This window comes from Engystomops pustulosus, chromosome 7 (genome assembly GCF_040894005.1).
Source record: "Engystomops pustulosus chromosome 7, aEngPut4.maternal, whole genome shotgun sequence".
Taxonomy (NCBI): domain Eukaryota; kingdom Metazoa; phylum Chordata; class Amphibia; order Anura; family Leptodactylidae; genus Engystomops; species Engystomops pustulosus.
Window position 1 is genome coordinate 147652998 of NC_092417.1, and position 16868 is coordinate 147669865.

General features: G+C 42.3%; 1 protein-coding gene across 7 annotated transcripts in view; it reads right to left on the reverse strand.

Moving 5' to 3' along the window:
- The window catches only part of TSPAN4 (tetraspanin 4), a 430281-nt gene that overhangs the window by 23900 nt on the left and 389513 nt on the right, over nt 1–16868 (reverse strand). For all 7 annotated transcript variants that reach the window (XM_072118168.1, XM_072118169.1, XM_072118171.1 and 4 more), the window contains 2 exons: nt 16567–16758; nt 9879–9953 (listed from right to left, as the gene is read on the reverse strand). In XM_072118168.1, the coding sequence (XP_071974269.1) occupies nt 9879–9953; nt 16567–16758 (267 nt within the window). The remainder of the gene's footprint in view (nt 1–9878; nt 9954–16566; nt 16759–16868) is intronic.

A 16868-nucleotide genomic window follows, 5' to 3' on the forward strand; every position in this document is an offset into this window, starting at 1 on the left:
TCGATGATTCAGCTCTCTGAGTTGATAAAACTATCCAGAGACTGGAAAGAGTTATGTATCGGGCATATCTATCTCTTTGAGCTGATTAATAAAAACTTTTTAAATACAGAAGAAAGGCAGAGAAACAGATTTATTTAATAAAGTAAATTTCAAAGTTTATTATCCTACTCTTCACTATTAATTTACAAAATGGTGTGGAAAGATTAATTACGCTTGAAACATAAAATACTATGAATATTTATTAGGAAGTTCCACCACTTAAGGAGTTATCTAGTCCTAATCATCCAGAACCAATACCGAGTGTCTACTCGATGGATGGAGCTGGAAGAACACAACTCCATTGTATAGTGACATCCCAATTCAATACAGGCTCTGTTCTCATTCACTTCACTGAAAGAGGTGCCTGCAATGGGTGCTGCCCGCTTCTGCCTATGTCTGTAGTGTAAATCAGCAGATTTTTGTAAATGAATAAGATGGTGCCCTAATAGATCCATAACAAGCATGTCACAGCGCCTGCACAGTTTGTTGCCAATTTCCAGTTAATAATATAGTGTTTTGTGCCCTCCCTTGTGAGCCCCATGATGTGACCAGGAACTATTTTTATGTTCTTTCCAACTATCATGTGTTATTCATACTATTAGTCTCTTCCTATAGGGACGCCACAGCTTATGAGCCCCCCTCTAGTTCTTATCCACTTATTCATTGGATTATACAATACAGGTGGCCCCCTACTTATGAACACCTGATTAACTTACGACCCCTAGTTACAAACGGACATCTATATGCTGGTAATTTACTGTACTTTAGCCTTAGGCTACAATGATCAGCTGTAACAGTTATCAAATATGTCTGCAATTAAACTCTATTGTTAATCCTGGTTCTTATGAAAACCTAAAAGGTTTAAAATCCAATTATCAAAGAGACCAAAAAAATTGTAAAATATACAGTTCCAACTTACATACAAATTCAACTTAAGAACAAACCTAAAGAACCTATCTTGTATGTAACCTGGGGACTGCCTATAATTCATAGAGGTTTAGCACTAGGACTAGGACTATCAGGGCAAATACCCCAGATGCTGGTTGCTCAGTTCAGCATTAAGCCTGCCCAGGGTATTTATATACAGGGCAAGGAAAGAACAGAACCTCTGCCTTGGTAAAGGAAAGCCTAGCAATGGCTCAGTTACTTCCTACCCCTCTATCTTATTTGAGTCTTCAAAGTTTTCATTACACACAGCTCCATAAATAAAGGCACTGACAAAATGTCTCCATACATTAGGATAACTGCTCCATTCATCATCTGGTGTAAACCCAATGCACTCTCTCACGTAGTGAAATCTTTCTCCCAAAGCTGTACTCTGTGGCACTATAAGTCTCCTTCTGTATGTTCGCTGGCCTATATCACAGTATCCGCCGTCACAATGATGTATGTCTACACTGTACATCAAACCCATTTTACATTCCTCTTAAAGGAACACTGAGACGTATAAATATCCTGGCGCTCTTCTCTTCCTCCTGTCATCGTCTCCTTTTCTCAAGTACTTTCTTCTCTATTACAATTAAAACTGAGGTAGAAATGAGAATGGATCAGATGAGCAATTCTGCATATACCCCTTGCTACACGTGAAGCGTTCTGCGGCCAGAGCAAACACGGTGGGGCTCATTTACTAAGGGTCCCGCTACTCACTTTTGTCGGATTGTTTGTATTTTTCGGGGATTACACAGCTTGGACGGGTATTTAACGGTCTGCGCTGGGATTTTGGCGCACGTGATAGTTTTTTGCCGCACGGACTGATTCAGACTGAGTGCGGGATTTAACTTTCAAATTGTGTTGCAAGCCCAAGCACTTAGATCCACCACAAAAAAAAAAAGTGAACTCCATCGGATCTGAGCGGGGAAGCGACACATGCACGATATCGGACACACAGTGCATTAACGTCGGACAATGCACTTTCGGTGAACTCCAGCGGACGGGTAAGTAAACGTGCCCCAATGTGTGCAATCCAAGGAGAAGTTTCGTAGCTCCGCGTTTGCTGCCGGCCGGGGCGCGTTTAACGCCTACCGTTGTGAGTTTATCTCTACAATTCTATTCGGAGATGAAAATACCTACCTTCCAAATGGATACTTGCTTTCCTTAAAACTTGGAAGACCAATAGAAGGACCGTTTGTTTTCCTGTTTTGCTCACTAAACACGATTACATCGTCATAGCTACTAGATATTTCTTCATTAATACATTGAATATTAAAGCCGATAAAGTTATCTATTACACAACATTGACATATAAATATTTGGAAGGTCCATTTAGCCTTGTATATGTGACCATACCACTTTTAAATAATAGATGGTTTTATATACTGTTGGTTGCCCTACTGTCAGTAGTTAGTAAAAGATCCGCATGCTTTTGGTGGCCAATTGTTTACTACCTATAGTTATATTTGAGGGTAGGCGCAGGTGTTTTGTTATATACCGTATATACTCGAGTATAAGCCGACCCAAGTATAAGCCGAGGCCCCTAATTTTACCACAAAATACTGGGAAAACCTATTGACTCGAGTATAAGCCGAGGGTGGGAAATGCATGGGTCACAGCTTCCCCAGTATATAGCCTGCAGGACCCTGTCCCAGTGTATATAGCCTGCAGGACCCTGCCCCAGTGTATATAGCCTGCAGGACCCTGTCCCAGTGTATATAGCCTGTCAGACCCTGCCCCAGTGTATATAGCCTGCCGCCGCTGCCGGACAGATCGCACAGAAGATATACAGGGGTTGCCGGAAAGGTGAGTTTAGATATATTTATTTTTTTGACTCGAGTATAAGCCGAGTTTGGGTTTTTTCAACACATTTTTTGCGCTGAAAAACTAGGCTTATACTCGAGTATATAAGGTAATATATAAGGTCCACTTTGGTGAGTGATTTCTTGTATTTGGGTGCAGGTCACCAAATTACACCAGCGATTTCCCCTCATTATCACTCTATATCCCTTAAAGGGAACCTGTCATCAGGATCTCTTTTTCTGGCTCCCCCATGTCCCCATAGAAAATATAGAATATACACATTGATAAAAAGAGATTTTATAGTAAATCTGGCTTTTTCCAAACAAAAGTTAAGTAAACTTTGATCTAACTTATCTGTATGCAGTCCCTAGTCCCATGGGAGTGCCCCCCCCCCATTCTCGGGAAACTGCTCCATCATGCATTGGTTTCAAACTCCCATGTCCCCCATATCTCCCCCTTCCCTGTTGCTTCCCCCTTCGGAGGGTTTTACATGGCTGCTCCACTCCTTACTGACCACGCCCATGGGACTAGGGATACAGTACTAAATACAGAAAGGTAAACTTTCATCTTACTTCTCTTATTTTTGCAGACAGTTTTACTATAAAAACGCTTTGGCTATGTGAACACTATTCTCTTTGGGAAATTGAGGAAGCCAGAAAAAGGGCTCCTGATGATAGTTTCACTTTAAGTTGTGCCAGTATATAGTTTTTTCTATTATTATAATTTCATTATATCCCTGTACCCCCAATATATAAAATTCAGTTCTTTGTTTCTATCTGAAAATTCCTGGAATCCTGCCCTTCAGTTGGGCCTTGTGTTCTCATAGAGAACCCCTGTGGTTTTTCCATTGCCTCAGGGGGAATGGGTGCAGGGCTGGCGTCAGCACCCGGCATACATACGCAAGTGCCAGGGCCCAGAGCTGCTGGAGGGGCCCAGATGGCCCAATCTCAGTCCCTGCCAGCCTACGTGGGGCTTAATATAAAATAACCTATGAGGGGGCTCTTTGGGATGATAAGCTAGGGAATATTTTAGGGAACAGAGGACTATTTTAGTGTCTGATTTTTTAATTCTGCCACCTGAATTTTTAATTCCACCATTGCAAAGGGGCTCACTGAGGCTCTGTTGCCCAGGGGCCTACTGAAGCCTGAAGCCAACCCTAAATGGGGGGTTACCTTTCTGGTACCAGGCCTTCTGGATGATGTATTTGCTGTGATTGTACCTACTTGGCTCTTTGTAGGGGGGGGGGGCTTAAAACAGACGGCTATCACAGTTACCTCTGATGATCAGACAGGCTCCTGGCACAGAGTTGACTGTGACTGTGTAATAGCAACTGTTTCACTGCCCCATGTATTTCTATGGGCTCATGCACACAGCCCCATGTATGAGCCACGCATGTGCCAGAGCTGCACTTTTCGGGAAGGCTCATAAACAGGAATATAACAGTCAAGCCTCCATAATGAATACTTATGGTTTCTAAGATTTTTAGCTGTATATAAAGAGAAGGATAACAACATTGTCCTCCCAAATGGTTACAGTCTCTTTAGTTTCTATATTTTCATGATCCTTCTACCGAGGCTTACTGCCAATAACCCGGGCTTGACATATACTAACAGCCATAAAGGTCAGGCGTCCCCGCAACATGTTCACTGTCATTTCATTGCCACGTACTCTACTTGTAAAATAAATGTGTATAATAATCCGCGCCCCCGTCCATGAATGAACATACTGGAGCTACATGAGGCTCATTGACTATATATTGCATTATATAACATCCTCAGAGTCTTTCCTCGCTTGCTGACTCTGCACATGTTTTTCAATACATTTTTTGTGATGCTCAATTGGCCTTAAACTGACAATTTTCCTTATTTGTATCCAGCAAATGCCGGGCTTATTTCCATTTTCCTGAGGTTTGCTGAATTTATGCAGATCAGCCACTTATGTCTCTGTGTTTGACTAATGCCGGCTACATAATTACTTTGCAAACAATGAACGACATGAAAAAAAGAGAGGAAAAAAAAACAGCAGCAAAAAAACAACAACATCAATTTACCTGAAGAGGGGAACATAAGAGAGATGAAAAGGGACCTCAGTGCCGTGTAACGCATTAGTTTAAGGTGTCAGATACTGGAAGCCAAGGAGCTCGGAGCTGCAGCCTCTGCAGATTTCCACTGCTATAATGACATGTGACAGATGAAAGCTATTCCCATCGTGATGACATATGTCCAAAGCCAGAGAGCAAACACAGGGACTTAACACCTACTTTATGATGTCAAGTGAGAACATTCATAGGACGCCACTGCAAGGCACTGCTGTGGATGCCGGGTTATACAAGTCCCTATACTTCTCACAGATGTTCATAGCGTCTGTTTGGTGACACAGTCATTGGACGACAAGGGACCATGACTAGTTAATAAGATAAACCTTAAAGCTCTGAGGCCCCTTTGGTGCTGGAACCAGGAGACAGAGTCATCTTGTATATCAAGGAACCTAGAAGCAGCAGAAGACATCAGGGTATTGGCCATTACTTATGACCTTATGTTCTGTTCTCCACAATTCCCAAATATGGAGCAATATTAACATAAAATAATTCCATAAAGGTGGAAGGATTTTGCAGCGCCACCTTGTAAAATCCAAGATCTAGCGCATGAAACAGAACCTACAAGTCTGGAATTCACTTCCTACATACGGTACTAGAATAAAGGTTCTTGGGGAATGGAGGATGTGTTCCTTCTCATTGCTTTCAAACTGTGGATTCAGGACCAGTGACCAAGGACCCCCTAGAAGGTCCGGGCCCTGGGCTACCGCCAGGTCATGCCACTGTAAATTTAAAAGCTATCATACTAGGCAAGTGCTTGCTTGTTCTACGTCTTCTCCAGATCCAAGTTGAAAAAGGACCTCTGCCAAGGATAGGAATCCTCATTGTTATATGTTTACCTACAGTAAATACAGATGTATTGTCTAGGAAAACAGATAGCCAGAAGGAGTTTTATCTCCCCAAGTGTGAAGATCCATGCACATGGTTTTAGATTCACATATAACACATCTATTGATCTTTTTTTAAGGAAGATTAAATCTTTTATTCTTGTGCATTTGAGTTCATTTAAAAAGTTAACATAATTGTGACCTTAAAGGAAATCTGTCTACAGCGCTGGATGGGCAAGTTATCACGAACAAGTGGGACTGTTCCGAGCCCAGGCACATCTTATCACAGCGCTTGGGGTCAACAGAGAGAGACTGCCTTTAAAGATGCCCCTTCAGAAAAAAAATCCCAGAGGACCCTGTGCTTTGTCACCATTTAAAAAATTCTGACCAAGGTGATACAGACCTTTTCTCCATCGGAGACACTAAGTTTTTGACATAGTGATCACACACAGTCATCAAAACAATAGGGATAGTTTATCATTGGTTTTCCTGGGCTTTCTTGGCGTAAAAAAAGGAAATCTACCATTTGATTTGATGCATTATGAAGCAAACATACCTTGAGAATGCTGTAGCTACACTGATGCAGGATGATATCTTGGTTAATCCCTGTGCTGAGTGGTTTTGCTGTTCTAAAATTCTAAAATTATGATAATGAAGCTGTCTCGCTTCTTTGGCTGGTTCAGCGCTTTTCCTAGCACATTAGTTATTCAATGCAGGATAGGATGATGTAATCACTGGGTTGTGCCTGAAGGCAGAATCAATTGTTGCGCCATCCCCCAGCTGCTGTGCATAAGTCATCCAGCTCAGGTTGATTAGTCAAGTCTTGACTAACCTCTTTGTCTAATGACAAGCTCCGAGTGTGATGTGTTTATGTAGGCAGCCAGCCTGACCCAGCTTTTCCAAGGGACTGAATTTTATCATTTTTTTCAGCAAAACCACTCAAGTCAAGAATTAACCAAGATATGATCCTGCATCAGTGTAGCTACAGCATTCTCAATATATGTTTGCTTCATAATGCAACAAATCACATTGAGGGTTTTTGTGACTTTTCACTGATAAAAAGTCTCACAGGACTATTCCCACCTCTTCATTAATCTGGCATAAACATAGAACTATTGCTAGTGCAATACAGTGCAAAGCCAGATTCATGACTTGGGACTTTTTCTCATAAAAAGTCTTATAACTACGCCAGTCCCCTGCTGCTATATGTGCTGGGACCTTTTATGTATTTTGAGACTTTGTGAAAAAAACACGTTCCAAATTCACTCTTATTAACAAAAAATACAGCATTTCACAGATATAATTCTGACCTGTCTCTATCAGACTTTCAGTTGCCCTGGGATCCGACCCTAAATCAGAAGTCTAGGGTTAGGCAGGACATTTTGTTCTCCTGTCTGAGGCTGCACTGAGCTCCTCTTTGCACTCCAGCACCCACCCTTGCATTCCAAGACAAGCTCACACACACACAGACTTCCAGACAGCAAACAGAAGCATGAGGAGAGTAAAGCTACAGGCAGATAATGTCCTTATTCCGGGGAGGGGGAGGTAGGCACTGTATATGTTATGGCTGTGATATAGCAGAGCCGAGAATGTAATTGTGTGTTATATGCATCTCATGGATTTCATCATCTCTCATTTCTGATTTTTCTATGTTGCAGGTACTAGTGATATTCAGAGGGTAAATGAAAGTGGATATAAACATGTACACTTATAATCTAAGCACATTGTCAGCACTTACCATCTCATAGCCCAGAGGGCTCATGAAGTGTCTGCTTCAAGAGTCCCCACCCACACTCTGGAATTTTACACTGATCATCACTGAGTGATAGGAGCTAAAACCACAATAAAACTGAGTAAAATTGTAAATTAAGGAGTTCAATTACTAGGGGATTGAAATTTGAGAATTTTCTTTCATGGGCAAACCCGTTTTAAGAGGTTTCCAAGAATTCTAAAAAGCTCTATGGGGGCTTGGGGCAGTTTTAATAAACAGAATTGCTGCTCTGACTCCAGTGTTGTTTCCTAAGAACTGCTCACCACCATTCTTAGCTGGATGGGAAGTGTTGGCATCTATGGAACCCGCTATAACCAAGCAGTGGCTTTTATCATGATACAACTTATTTGATGTCATTGGGGATCGTTGAGCGTACTGATTGGCCACATTGGGTCATGTGACTGCAGACATTTGAGTTGTAGAAGACACTGTTGTTGAACAAGTAGAAGAAACCGTGCTGCAAGTGGGAGCAAGTACAAGGTAAGTACACGTTGGGGTGCATTTATCATACGTTCCGCCCCGGTGCTGTGCTGATGGGGCATTACTATTCCAGCTCTGACATGGTGAAGTTTTGCGCCATAGTCTGTGTTCACTGAACTAACGCCTACACCCCCTTTATAGCCCTTCCGGCCATTTGTCGTGGAGATGGCGAAAGGGGGAAAATAGGTGTATTTACCAACATACGCACAAGTCGTGATTAATGCACTAGCTCCTGTGAGGTTCTCCAGAATTCCTGGATATCCCTCTAATAGTGGCAAATGATGACTGATTATCTTCACAGCAATCCTCACTACCCCTACGGAGGATGCAACACTAAATCGTGTGTTAGTGCCATTACCAAGTGGAACAACTAGTATTAGGAAATTACATCAATGAGGGTCAAACACCTTGTGAGGGTCCGACACAGAGACAGAAAACAGCAAGGATCTATTATATCATCCCATACCTAAAACTGAACGTGGATTTACTGTACCTTGTAGGATTGATGGTTAATGCTTTTTTGTTGTCTTTTTATGCTATGGAGATAGAGAACAGCGCTGCCTCTGGCTCGCTTCTGCACCAGATGCAGCCGCTTACAGATGGTGTCAGGACCCCACCAAATTGATATTGATGACCTATCCTATGGAGAAATCATCAATACCAATAACCCAGAAAACCCTTTCAAATTGACCTTTAAAATGTTTGCTTTGCCTCATGGCAGAATTCTAGTAGGTCGGGGAAATATAAGGGAGGTTTAGTAAATGCCGGTAAGGATAAAATTGTTATGGACATTATCTTTGTGGGTAAAATATGGAATCAGTGACAGATCACTGTACTGCTCTTACTAGGTAAAAATAGTAGGGAGTATGGATTATACGATGGTGGACTGAAAATTGCATTGTATTTATATACAAAAGAACTGAACCACTTAGTGGGATGCACATTGAGTTATTGGGCATAACCACAGGCGTTTCAATAGGGCCCAGAGAAGATGGAGTCATGTCGCTCGGTTCATGGAGGAGACACCACAATAAGAATGTTAAACTCATTTTTGCTGTGGTCCACATCAGCCTCGTCGCTGCCCTTAAAGGGCCAAATGTCAAAAATGCCAAATTATTACTGTATAAATGTATCTACTGTTTAGTAGTTATATTTATACAGTGTTCCATTTTAGGGCCACCACAAAGCTTAACCAGCAACACAAGCATAGCCAGTATGTGCCCATAAAATAATCACGGTGCGAAAAGCCAGAAGTAATAGTGCCCCCACAGGAAAGCCAGACGTCACAGTGCCCCCACAAGCTAGCCAGTAGTCACAGTGCCCCCAGAGCAAAGCCAGAAGTCACAGTGCCCCCAGAGGAAAGCAAGAAGTCACAGTGCCCCCACGGGAAAGCCAGTAGTCACAGTGCCCACATGGGAAAGCCAGTAGTCACAGTGCCCCCACGTGAAAACCAGAAGTCACAGTGCCCCCGCACAAAAACCAGTAGTGACAGTGCCCCCACGGGAAAGCCAGTAGTCACAGTGCCCCCACGGGAAAGACAGTAGTCACAGTGCCTCCACGCAAAATCCAGAAGTCATAGTGCCCCCACACGAAAGCCAGTAGTCACAGTGCCCCCACGCAAAATCCAGAAGTCACAGTGCCCCCACATGAAAGCCAGTAGTCACAGTGCCCTTCCACATGGAACCAATAACAACAATGCCGCCATCAGAGGTTGCGATAACGCAATTTTACATGTTTGGAAGTTTGATAGAAAAGGACCACAGTTATTAAAGAATTCCCAATTTCAATGGCCTACTGCATGGACCTCCAGCAACCAACATGCCTAAAGATAGAGGTCCAGCCCTAACTCAATTTCATAATGATAAAATACATGACCAACAGTGGGGTCATAGAAGATAGATAAAAATATCATCAAATTGGGAGCACAGCTTACCTTATCTGTGTAGATAAAGAACAGGGTCACCACAATGAGCTCCAGTAAGAAGATGATCAACAACAGGATAAAGAACTGGAAGAAAAAAAAAGAAAACATAAGTTATGGAGATTTGTAAAAATTATTTTTACATATTTTAAATGGATGGTAATAAATTCTTATAATCTCATAATTTCAAACAATCATTCCTTCAGATTACTCTAGTACCTTTCTGAACATCATTGAGGAATTTTATGGGTTAAAATTATGATATAGAACGAGTCTTTAAAATCAGATTGTTGGTGGTCCAACTCCCAGCACCCCCACAGACCATCTGTTCTCAGCACCTGGTGACAGAGAATGACACAGGAAGCAGATAGCGCTGTTCTCTGTGTAGTGGTCAGACTAGGTAACTGCAGATCTATATGAATATGTGCTGAGCTCCAGTGCAGTGACTGGCTGCGTCCTACCCCATCATTCTTTCCGCCGCTGATACAAAGTGGTGCTCGGGTCTTGGACTCCCATTAATCTAGTTTTCAAAATTAAACCTTAGCGTAGGTCATCAATATTTTTATGCCAGAATACCCTTTTATGTACCTATCTCTCCACCTTATTAACCATCAATTTTCCAATGACCACCTAGAGCAGTGGTGGCACCCAGACCTTCATCCCAGCACAGCGTTTCCCAGAGAGGACTCAAGGCTTTCTCCCGTAGCCCAACACAGCGAGGACGCGCCATACTCAGTGCTCAGTGCTATTATAAAGTGACACATCCTTGGCTGCCAGGACTACAGGAGGAGCGAGAAGGTTTGATCAGAGATGGATTATCGTTGGAGTTCCTGCTCTGGGTCCCTTGATTGTTCCTTTTCAGGGGACCCTGGAAGGAAGATAAAATCCAAAGTTCTCCATCTTCTTTTTATTGTATTGATGTCCTCAGGATGGCAATAGGATACAGAAGGGATCAATACTGCTTAAATTGTCATGTTGGTACTTTGCGACGTAAAAGTGGGTTTTGGTTGTAGTTTGGGCACTCTGTCTCTAACAGTTTCTCCTTCACTGACCTAAAGGATAAAACTACGGTTTTATTAAGCTGCATTTCATAACAAACCGATATGTATACTGTATGTTCATCTTATCCTTCTGCAGTATGTATTTCTCAGTGTAGAGACTAAATATACACCACAAATGTCCTGTAGATATAGAGACAAAAGTCTTTTACCCTGTCCCTAGACAATGCTTTAGTTGTATAGTTTTTCATTGTACCATTGAAATACAATTGTGGGATGTGGAGGGGTTGTCATGGTAGCTGGGGCCTAACAATGGTCCCTGGATCTCTTACAATATGTAGAGTAGCGCTCACAGCGCATGGGCCTGAGATGAATGGCGCCTTTGGTTTCTGCTTGTGTCATGTCCTTTTTCTCTCTGCTGGTCATAGTATGTATTTGCTGCCTGTAACATATCTCCGAGGTGTAACTTGAGGCGTATGGTTGCCCATTGGCACAGAAGATTTAGGGGGCCCAAAAGGAATCTCTCTCCAACATGAAGACACTAATATGATAAACAATACATTATACTGTAGTTACATGTTACATTGGGGCCATGAAGCTTCAATTTACACCTCTGTCTATGGTGCTGATGATACCTCACTGTAAACTTCTGTCCATGTTACTTCTAATCTACTCTATCCATAAACCCCAAAATGGATCACCATCTCTACAGTAACTTGACATCATATAATATCTACGTCTCCGTGCCGGAGCTGTACACCCTCTCTCCTGGGGTTATGCATCTCGCCAGTCTTTGTTGACCCTTGTACCTGTACTTTCCAATTTGCAGATAGATTCTATGTATCTTCCCCGTTATCACAACCTTCCTTTCCTGTCCATGAAGAACCTCTTGTGATGCTCCTGTGCTCTAGAATGCACTTTCTTGCACAACACAGGACACTTCCACTATTCAATATTTTAGCTATGACCAAGGCTTTTAGGGACAAATCAAATGTCTTCAGCGCAAAACACCCCACATCAGATAATTACTACAGTTCTGTGTTTTTGCTTATTGTTATACAACTGAAACCAAACATGGATATAATGGAGTTACATTTTACAACAGGCTGGGGGGAGGGAGGTTTCAGGCAACCCAGCACAGTCTGTTCCTGGAAAGCAGGCAGGGGATTTTCTACATGATTATATTAGGTAAAAAAAGCAATAAAGACATAATATCTTTTCTCAGTACCCTTGTTCTCTTACTTCTTCCCTCTAGAAATTACATTTCCACAATGCGAGGAGTTTCATTAAGGGAGGAATGAAATCAGCAATGTGCTTCCTTAGTCCCAATAACTAGTGGTAGGCGATTAGATAGCTGGAGGTGCACACAAAAAGATCCTTCTGTGTAGAGGGGACAACTATTTATGAACTAGGAGAAAAGATAGAGGCCATTAAATGACCAAGAGCTTCCCTATTGTAGACAGCGTGGTACCGGAGGAAGACCTGCTGTGCCACACAATACATGTCATAGTGCTTATGCCATCCGACTTCCCAGACAATAAAGAAGACTTTGGAGGGTGATAATGAGGATGTTCCTCAGGGCACCGCTCAGACTTTATTGCCCTCCATTTCCCAACTCTACAGGAAATATAGATATGACTTTCATAAAGTTAATCGCTCTTGATAATATATTGAAGGATATAACACTAATGGCCAAGAAAAGGGATATTTTTAGGTACAGTAACTATACTGAAAGATCAATGGTCATAATGTTTAGTTCAAACTGAGAAAATAGAATGTATTCCCAGTGGGGACAACAGATTTTGCAGAGAAATCTCAACATTTAAGGTGTTTTCCCGAAAAACCCCATGGGGACTGGGGTATGTGGTGGCTTCAGCAAGCTCGGTAACATAGAACATGTAAAGTCACTGGGGCTCACTGAGATCACTGATAGGCCGCAGTGGGGTAGGTGAACCATGATTTTTGGGGTTTTATAACGTTTACAAGGCACTTTAAACAAATGGTGTTTGGTGCGATGAGGAAAGGCACAAGGAGTTATTATTACACACAGAGAGCAATTATTGGAACACAAAGGAAATTTTTTTTACTGTTGCGCAGGTGATTTCAAAGTAACGATTTGCATCAAAGTCCATACGCCTTTAGCTATTTCCCTGCACAACTCATATTTTACATTGATGGCTTGAACCCACAAGTGCCACGTTCTGCTCTTCAAGGGGAACATGAACAACGTATACATGTTACTGTCCTTCATGTGATCTTTGATAATGGGACCTCATCTATCAGTACAGCAGACCTGGGTAGTGAAGGTAGCAGCACTCCAAAACTTATCAAAAGCTACGGCACAGAGTTTCAGAAGAATTGCTTTGCACCATTTTGCTGGTGACCCTTTGCGACTCCTGTCTTGCGAACCGCTGAGAACAGAACTTTAGATTAGAAAATGACATTGTTCCATGTACTTTCTAACCACTGATGGCTTTGAAACCAGAAAATGAAATGTTTCACGGAGAATAAGGTGGAAACTGCGCTGTGGTTATTAAAAGATGTGTCACAAGTTATAATAGAAATGTGCATCCGTAATCCCCACCTCTTCCTCGGATCCATCACAAAATAACCGCACTGGTGCCGCTGCCATCTCTGCGGTACGTACAGAGATAGTAAAATCAATCTAAGTTCCCGCTTGAAGCCTCCTGGGCCAGCTGTAAAGTGTGTTTTTATTTCCTGCTCTTCCCTCAGCTCCTGACTTCTCCTCTGTAATATTTCATGCCGCAGTTGCTCGGCGTTTGAGCTGCGAGGATTGAATGTCACACAGCTGGCATCCTCTGTAAGATCACGGTTAACCTTTCTGCTCTCTGTGCTGACACACTGCAGCTAAAGGGGCAAACTTTGGGTAAAGGAGGACGATTGTCTCTTTTATAAGTGGATCAATACTGCAAAGATAAAGGACTTTATCAACCTGAACGAGCTACAAACCTCCAGTTATATTAAGAAATATTGTGCCGGAGGAGGGCGAGCGGTCTAGTTTTTGTGGTTCACAGAACTAAGGCATTAAATAAAAACAAAATGTTTGTAAATCTCTTAGAAAGGTGAAGATGTATACACAGGAAGGCATTAGTGCATCATATGGGATGATCCGAGGGCCCTACAGCGAAGAATATTTCAGTAGAGCTATGCTACATATAATGGATCCTATGAGACTTCCCATAGGGTTCTGGAATTTTGAATTTGTGCAAATTGTACTGTGGATAGAAAAAAAAAGAACCTTCACAGGAAAAAGCTGAAAAAAAGATGGCACAACTATCAAAAACGTTAAGAAATGTGCAATGTAAAGTAGCAGCCTTGATGCTCTCCTGCCATATGGGAAGTAGATTCAATCAGTCAGAGATTCATGACCTCTGTAATGATGGGGAATGTGACATCACAAGAAGCCACTGGAATGACATTGCTGTTCTCTTGTCCTCTGATCTGTACATTTTTAACCTGTCCAGTGATCGCCGGTGGTCTATAAAAAATAAGGTCATTAGAGACAGATGTCATTGTAAACTGAACACCATACATCTTACAAGGACAACAAGGCCCGGCTCCTAATGACCTCATTTACTGGATTGTCAATACAGGAAATAGATAGATTAGAAAAGAGAGCCACTAAAACAAGGTCACCATGAAAATTTAACCAAAATTTTATAACGTTTGGATGTGCAGTCCAGATCTCTTTTCCCTAAACACTGGCATATACTGAGATATTGGTGACCTGATGTGATGTATCAGTCTACTGATTCTGCTCTCTGTATCTGTCACCAGAATTCGCAGAAGAAAAGCAGACACCATCACACAACAGCACCTATCCTAAACACAAACCAGACCATATCATACTTCCAAACATAGTGGCCTGGATGGTAATACCATATAATACTTGGTAATACATAGTCATCGAGTGTCATACCTCCGTCATAATTATATTTCTTATGCCTCAGCCTGTATTCAGTTTGTACCAGCAATTACCAATAATTCAATACAGATCACCAGACTACAATCAGATGACCCGGTTCACATGCGTTGGCCGTGTATGCTGTTAATGTACCCACATACATAGGGCATCTAAGTTTCCATTCCTCTACTGATATTTTGGAGCCAATCAAAGTTTAATATAGGGTCTCATACACTTGGAGCTATTAGGAATCCTTGAAGCGTAACTCTGAAGTTGTAATAATTTTACCAAATTATCATATGATTTTTCCCTTTAGAAACAGAATGATGCTCATATTGTGTTTCTTGCAATTTTCTTTCCAGACCTAAGGATTTTTAGTTCTGAAAGTGTTTGATAAAAATCTTTTTCACAAGTGGTGGAGCGGCAGATACTAACCTCTTCCTGTATCTTTCCTGAAGCTGATTCCAATTCACTCTGCCCACAGATCCCATGATACATTGTGTTCTCTCATTGTGTAATTTAGCAGCAAATCTAGTGAGATTCCTACAAGTAAATCCACTGAACACTGCATAGTGTAAATGCAGGATGTACATGGGGAACAGCCTGGCAGCTTCCTTCACATGGAGGAGCAGGGAACATGTAATAAGTAGTAGAAATTGTAAGTAAGATAGTTACATGAAGTGTATAGTCTGTGCACTGAGTACTAAGGGTTAATAGCTTCTCTGCACCAACTGAAGACTACAAAATGAGTGAGCAGCATGAGGTGGAGAGAGAGAAAGTTCTGTAGAATCACAGACTGGCATGGAGGAACGGGTAGAGAACAGGGGAGATACCTCACTATTTTGTGTAGGAGACATCCGTATCCACAGTCCTGAACATATACAGAGAGCACTGTCACATGACCTCCTCCTCCTTCCTCCTCGTGGGCAGGGAGCAGCAGCCCCTTCCCAGCTGTGAGTCAGTAGATTTTTCAGCTTTATTTACAATAAAGGACTTACAGGACTTTTCAGCACAGGAAGGGGAAGCAGCTACTTCCGGTCTGTACTACACTGAGGAGGATAGCAAAAGAACTGCTGGGTATAGGTAACAAAGTAATTGGCAATGTAGTTCTGCATCCCAAGAGCTATTGATTTGTGAAACACAAATCTTACAGTTGTGCTTAAAACCCATAGAATTGATGCTGTAAGAGTCCTAGTTTACCGCTTTAGGGCTCATTCACATGGCCGTCTGCAGGGACATACATGCAGCCGCAAATTTGCGGCCGCATGTACGTCCCCATAGACGGCAATAGCGGCGTAGATACGGTGCCACACATGTGTGGCACCGTTCTGGCCCGCACACTGCAAAAAGATAGAGCATGCTCTATCTTTTGGCGTGTGTGCGGCCGTGCGCCGCTATTCTCTATGGAGGGGGGAGGGGTCACCTCCTCCTCCTCTCCAGCACACGGCGGTATGCCCGCACGGCGGGCATACCGCGTGTGAATGGACCCTTATACCTCCAGATCCTGATGGATCCCATTTGAATAATAGATCTTTTTTCATAAGACTATACTTTTAGCTGCTAATATTCTTATAATATGGTGCTATACCTAGTATTGGCTGTAGCTTAGTGTTATGGAGCTGTAGGCACTCAAATATTCATTTACTTTTCTATGTCAATGGACATTTGTGTGTGTGATACCAGTTTAGGTATATCCGAAATTTCAGTTGTACTCCTTGTTTTCCTCTATTACCAGGAAGCCCACTACTATACAACTCCCACAGCGAGACGTACTTACACTCAGCAGTAGGTATTTGTTCTCTTTAATAGCACCGATGCAGCCCAGGAAACCCACGATCATCACGATAGTTCCTGTAGCTATCAACAAGTTGGCAGCAGACAGTGACGGGAAAGAAGAGGAGAGCGTGGCAAAGTTCCCCTGGGTGACTGCCAACCAGATACCGACTCCAAGGATCCCACATCCTCCCAGCTGCCAAGACACAAGAGAGAAGCATGATGAGGAACAGCCAGAAACACACATTGCATAGTCATTGCACAGAAGCCTCTTTTTTAATCTTTTATAAGAGACAAGTCATCAAT